The sequence below is a fragment of the Pelodiscus sinensis genome, chromosome 23 (assembly GCF_049634645.1).
Source record: "Pelodiscus sinensis isolate JC-2024 chromosome 23, ASM4963464v1, whole genome shotgun sequence".
Lineage (NCBI taxonomy): Eukaryota > Metazoa > Chordata > Testudines > Trionychidae > Pelodiscus > Pelodiscus sinensis.
In genome coordinates this window covers 20,597,934-20,604,030 of record NC_134733.1, presented here as the reverse complement: position 1 = coordinate 20,604,030, position 6,097 = coordinate 20,597,934, and the positions used below count along the sequence as shown (strand labels likewise).

Here is a 6,097-nt window from a genome sequence, read left to right as displayed (position 1 = left end):
TGACCACGGAGAAATATATATGAAAACTAGTGCCTGGGGCACTCTAGGAAGAAACCAAGAGGATTTAACTCCTGGTGGTTTGTGCTTATGAATCTGAAAACTCATTTTGCACCTTGGCGAGTTTTATCTTGATTACGGTTATTTTCATTCCTTGTTTGGAAGGAACTAGAGATTTTTCTTTCCATAATGCCCAGTCTGCGAGGTAATGAACAGCAAGTACGAGTGTACCGGGGCGCTTCCCGGCCCCGGTTCGGGGTCCTATGTCCACACCCCGCGTGGCTTGATTCCCCCTTCGGGATCAGGCTGCCCGTTTTCCCGGGCGTGATTCTGGTGGTCGGCCGTGACTTATGACGCTGCACGGCCGGCTCCTATCTCAAATGCTTCTCCCCCTCCCGAGGGAGAGGGGGAGGGAAAGGGGGGCCCGGGCCCTCCCTCACTCACGGGCCCCAGCCCAGGGCCCTAAGGACACGGAGATACACGGCTCCGGTCCGGCTGACGGGGCTCCTTGCCGAAACTCGCCAGCCCACCAGCTCTAATGAGCTCTGCCCTGGGCCACTTCCTTCCCCTCCTCCGGTGTCCTTCCGACTCACCCCCCCCCGGGGTGGTCACCTTGGGTCCGTCCGTCGAGCTGGCCGCCGGGCGTCTGCCCGCCCGTACTCGGCGCCGGGCTAGCTCCCCAGCCTAGGGAACTGTTGAGTCTGGGCTCAAGAAAAAGGGGGATGGTTCCTCCCGACCCCCACCTCTTTGGCAACCAGCCTCCGCGCGGCTGCCGCCCAACTCCTTCTCTCTCCTCCCCCCCCCCTTGAGCGGAAGGGAGTCCATTTTAAAAACTCCCGCCCGGCGGACGCGTCTCCTTACGTCACCGGGCGGGCGTTCCCCGTACCGCCCATCCGGTGCCCCCATTGGCCGGCTCTCCTGTCAGTCACGGCGGGGGGGGTGCCGCCCCCCCCCCCCCCCGTTGTCCCGGCGCCGGCAGCCCCGGGGTTACGGCTTTGGGGGGGGGCGATCAGCTGTCCCCGTGCCGGCGCGGCTCGCGTGCACGCCGCGCAGCCTCGGCAGGCCCCCCCCTTTTCCCCTATCAACGCCTGTTCGGCGGCGCCCCAGGGACGAGCGGGGGCCGCCTCGTCACACACCCCCCTTCCCAAGTCAGTCACCCTTTCTGGTTCCGTAGTTTCTTCCTCCTCCTCCTCGTGCCGTCTCGAAAAGAAATCTGCGTTTTGATGTAAGCTTCCAGCCCTGTGGGCCACATCGAACGCGTAAGGCTGTAGGGACAAATACCACCGCATCACCCTGGCGTTTGTATCCTTCATGGTCTGCAGCCAGCGTAGGGGTGCGTGGTCCGTCACGACTCGGAACCGGTTGCCTAGGAGATAATATCTTAATAGGTCAATCGCCCATTTCACCGCCAATGCTTCTTTTTCGACTGTTGCGTACTTACGCTCCCGCATGAACAACTTGCGGCTAATATAGATGACGGGGTGTTCGTCCGCACCCTCCCCTTGTGCCAGGACAGCCCCTATTCCAGTTTCCGAGGCGTCTGTGTATAGGGTGAAGGGCCGACTGAAGTCGGGCTGGGCTAGCACTGGGGCCTGGATTAGTCGCTCTTTTAACTCCTGGAAGGCCTTTTCACATTCCGGCGACCACCGTACCTTCTGGGGGAGCGCCGCCCGTGTTAGGTCCGTTAGGGGGGCCGCTATTGCTGCAAAATTAGGCACAAAGCGGCGATAATAGCCGGCCAACCCTAAGAACCGTCTAACCTGTCGTTTGGTCCGGGGTGGCTGGAACGTGCGTAGCGCGGCTACCTTCTCGACCAACGGGCGGAGCCGACCTCTCCCGACTGTATAGCCCAGATAGGAGACCTCCTTCTCACCGAAATGGCATTTCCGTGGGTTCGCCGTCAGCCCCGCCTGGCGGAGTTCTTGTAGTATGGCCTTCACGTGCTGTAGGTGCTCAGCCCAGGATTTACTATATACGACAATATCGTCAATGTATGCCGCGGCGAACTGGTCATGAGTCTTTAACACCCGGTCCATGAGCCGCTGAAAGGTGGCGGCTGCCCCATGGAGGCCGAAGGGCATTCGGACGAAGTGGTACAGCCCAAAGGGGGTTGAGAAGGCCGTCTTTTCCCTGGACGGAGGGGACAGGGGGATCTGCCAATAGCCGCGGGTCAGATCGAGGGTGGACAGGTATTGTGCGCCCCCCAGGCGGTCCAACAGCTCGTCTACCCGTGGCATGGGGTACGCGTCGAATCGGGAGAGGGCGTTCACTTTGCGAAAATCGATGCAGAACCTCATCGACCCATCCGGTTTGGGTACTAGAACTATCGGGCTGCGCCACTCGCTATATGACTCTTCTACCACGCCCCACTGGATCATTCTCTGTAACTCCTCTTTCACCGGTTCCCACATCTTTCGGGGTAAGGGTCGTACCTGGTCTCGTACCTTCTTTCCTGGTTCCGTCTCGATGTGGTGATAGGTCACAGCGGTGTGTCCGGGCTGTTCTGTCATCACGTCGGGGAACTGGTGCAGCAAGGCTTCCATCTCCATCCGTTGTTCTGGGTCTAAGTCGTCTCCCAGCTGTAAAAGACCTGGGGTGGTCTGCTCTACCCCTCCTGGGCCTAGTTCGGGGTCTGGGGGCAGGGGATTTATAAACATAGCCTCCCGCCCCTTCCACGCTTTTAATAGATTCACGTGGTACACCTTAGTACCTTCTGCCCTCCCCGTCAGCTTGACCTCATAGTCTACTTCCCCGATACGTCTTACCACTTCAAAGGGTCCTTGCCACTTAGCTACAAGTTTTGACCCTGGCGTGGGGAGGAGTAATAGGACCCGCTGGCCTGGCTCGAAAACCCGGAGCCGGGCCCCCCGGTTGTAGTATCGGGCCTGTACCTCCTGTGCACTTTCTAAGTTGTCCCTCGCCACCTCCGCGAGGGACCTCAACCTCTGTCTCAAATCCAGGATATACTGTACCGACCCACGCACCCGAGTTTCTTGATCCTCCCACCTTTCTCGGATCACATCCAATATGCCCCTCGGTTGTCGCCCATACAATAATTCAAAGGGCGAGAACCCGGTTGACGCCTGCGGGGCTTCTCGCACGGCGAATAATAGGGCTGGTAATAGTGTGTCCCAGTCTCGCGGATCTTGCTCGGTGAACCGCCGTAGCATGCCCTTCAGCGTCCGATTAAACCGCTCGACCAGCCCATCCGTCTGGGGGTGGTACACCGAGGTTCTTATACTCTTAATTTGGAACAGTCGGCACAACTCCGACATTACCCGAGAGGTAAAATTTGTGCCTTGATCTGTCAAAATCTCCCTGGGCAGTCCGACCCGGGAGAACAACTTCATTAATTCTGTCGCTATGGTGGTAGCATACGTATTTCGGAGGGGCACCGCCTCCGGGTACCGGGTGGCATAGTCCAGGATGACCAGTATGTACTGATGCCCTGCTTTCGACTTATCGAGGGGCCCCACCACGTCCATCGCTATTCTCTCGAAGGGAACATCGACTACCGGGAGGGGGACCAGGGGGGCTTTTGGCACGTTTCGGGGTCCCGCCTTCTGGCATTGGGGGCAGGATTCACAAAAGTCCCGCACCTCGCGGTACACCCCGGGCCAGTAGAAACGCTGCAGTATTCGCTTCACTGTTTTCTCCTGCCCTAAATGTCCGGCCCATGGGTTGGCGTGAGCCACCTCCATAAGGGGGTAACGGTACCGGCGGGGTACTAGTAGTTGCCGTCGGGTGCCCTGGTCAACCCCCCCCTCGTCTACCCGGTACAGCCGATCCGCTCGTACCTCAAAGTGTGGTCCCGCCGGTCTGTCGGCTGTCCCCGCTTGCCCCTCGGCCTCCTCGCAAGCCGTATCCCAGGCGTGTCGTAGCGTAGGATCCTCTCTCTGCTCCTGGAGGAAGTCCCCATCATCGAGCTCTAGGTGGCCTAGCTCCTCGGGGTTCGGCCCTCCCCCCTCCGGGGCCGTAGGGGCGTTGCCTGTCGGTGTCTCCCCAAGGGCCGCTATGCGTTCTCCCTCCTCGCCCGAGCCCTCGGATCTTTGCCACTGACCCACCGCCCTACGAAACCCAGTCCAATCTCGGCCTAATAGGGCCGGATACGCGAGGCGAGGAGCCAGTATCACATAACACCAACTATCTTCTCCCTCATCGCGTAGTCGTACCCACGCCGTGGAGTACCGGTGTGTATCCCCGTGTACACACTGTACCTGCACGGGTGGTCCCCGGGGTCCCCCTTGAGGAACCAGTTCGGCCCGCACCATAGTCTGGCTGCACCCCGAGTCCACTAGGGCCGTCACGAGATTATCCCCAATCTTCACGTCCCGCAATATCTTACCGTCCGTAGTGGGTACCCCATCCCCGGCCAAGGCCTGCGCATACGAACAGTCCATGAAGGGGCAGTCTTTAATGTGGTGTCCTTCCTGCCCGCAGCGAAAACAGGGGCCCCTTGGCGCGGGTGGTTTTGGTGGGCTTGCGCCCGGTCCCGTCGCACGTCCGCTTCCCTCTCGTTGACCTTCCCGCGACGGTAGCGACCAGGACGGCGCCAATGGTCGCCTGATCGACCCTCTGCCGGCGTCCCACTTGTTGTTCCTTTCGGGACTTCCCTTGGGACGGGGGCTTCTTGTCGGTTCTGCCCGCCGGGGGGGGGGAGGCCTCTCCGGCCTGTGGCCGCGCTCCCACCCCTCGGCGGCTTCGTAGTCATTCATTAGTTCTATTGCTTCGCTCAACGTAGAGGGGTGGTGTCTTCGTACCCATCGGGCCCCCCCACTGGGTAAAATATTGATGAACTGTTCGAGGACCACGAGCTCGGCCACTTGCGGACCGGTGCGTTGCTCGGGGTCCAGCCATCTCCATGCTGCCTCTCGCAGGCGTTGCGCTACAACCCGGGGCCGTGTCCCGGGGGAGTATTGCTCACCCCTAAACTTCTGTCGATATGTCTCCGGCGTGATCCCCATCTGGTCTAGGATAGCTTCCTTCACCTTATAATAATGTAGCGCGTCTCTATCACTGAGGCTACGATACGCTAATTTGGCCTGGCCCGTTAGGTAAGGGGCCAAGATAGTCGCCCAGTGGCTCTCCGGCCACCTTGCCGTCGTCGCCACCCGTTCAAAGGTCGTTAAGTAGGCCTCTGGATCGTCGGTGGCTCCCATCTTGGTCAGCCGGATACTCGGACGGGGTCCTGCCTCTCCCATCTCTTCCGAGTCGTCCTCTCGTGCCGCTGCCGCCGGGATCTGAGCCAGCGAGAGCCTGGTCTGTTCCTTAAATTGCTCGGCTAACTCTTTCAGTAACTGCCGCTGGTGTTCCTGATGTTGCGTAGATAGTTGTTGGATTAGGGCTGTCTGTTGTTGCTGGCTCTCCCGGTGGGCGGCTTTCATCCACTCCAGGACTTGGGCTGGGTCCATCCCTGGGGCCTTTTTCCGGAGGCGGCGGGCCTCACGGCTCCCCCCCGGTCTCGGCTGCAATAGAACTTTTCTGTCAATGTGCTCCGCGCTGGGGTGCTTATGCCCCTCCTTACCAGGGGCTGGGACCTCTACCCCTGTGCCCACATTCTCCACCAGTTGTACCGGGGCGCTTCCCGGCCCCGGTTCGGGGTCCTATGTCCACACCCCGCGTGGCTTGATTCCCCCTTCGGGATCAGGCTGCCCGTTTTCCCGGGCGTGATTCTGGTGGTCGGCCGTGACTTATGACGCTGCACGGCCGGCTCCTATCTCAAATGCTTCTCCCCCTCCCGAGGGAGAGGGGGAGGGAAAGGGGGGCCCGGGCCCTCCCTCACTCACGGGCCCCAGCCCAGGGCCCTAAGGACACGGAGATACACGGCTCCGGTCCGGCTGACGGGGCTCCTTGCCGAAACTCGCCAGCCCACCAGCTCTAATGAGCTCTGCCCTGGGCCACTTCCTTCCCCTCCTCCGGTGTCCTTCCGACTCACCCCCCCCCGGGGTGGTCACCTTGGGTCCGTCCGTCGAGCTGGCCGCCGGGCGTCTGCCCGCCCGTACTCGGCGCCGGGCTAGCTCCCCAGCCTAGGGAACTGTTGAGTCTGGGCTCAAGAAAAAGGGGGATGGTTCCTCCCGACCCCCACCTCTTTGGCAACCAG

At 60.8% G+C, this 6,097-nt stretch overlaps 1 protein-coding gene across 1 annotated transcript; it reads right to left on the bottom strand.

Moving 5' to 3' along the window:
• Nucleotides 1-1,001: 1,001 nt before the first annotated feature.
• LOC142819454 (uncharacterized) lies at nt 1,002-5,408 on the bottom strand. The gene is made up of 2 exons (XM_075906831.1): nt 1,758-5,408; nt 1,002-1,363 (listed from the first exon to the last, which is right to left on the bottom strand). Exons 1-2 carry the CDS (start codon nt 5,406-5,408, stop codon nt 1,343-1,345), a joined length of 3,672 nt encoding a protein of 1,223 aa, XP_075762946.1. The 3' UTR covers nt 1,002-1,342.
• Between the last annotated feature and the right edge of the window lie 689 nt (nt 5,409-6,097).

Coding starts and splice junctions, on each gene's coding strand:
- LOC142819454 (XM_075906831.1), bottom strand. CDS start 5,408: ATGGACCCAGCCCAAGTCCTGGAGTGGATGAAAGCCGCCCACCGGGAG. Junction 1,364..1,757: donor CACCCCGGACCAAACGACAG/GTTAGACGGTTC, acceptor ATTATCTCCTAG/GCAACCGGTTCCGAGTCGTG.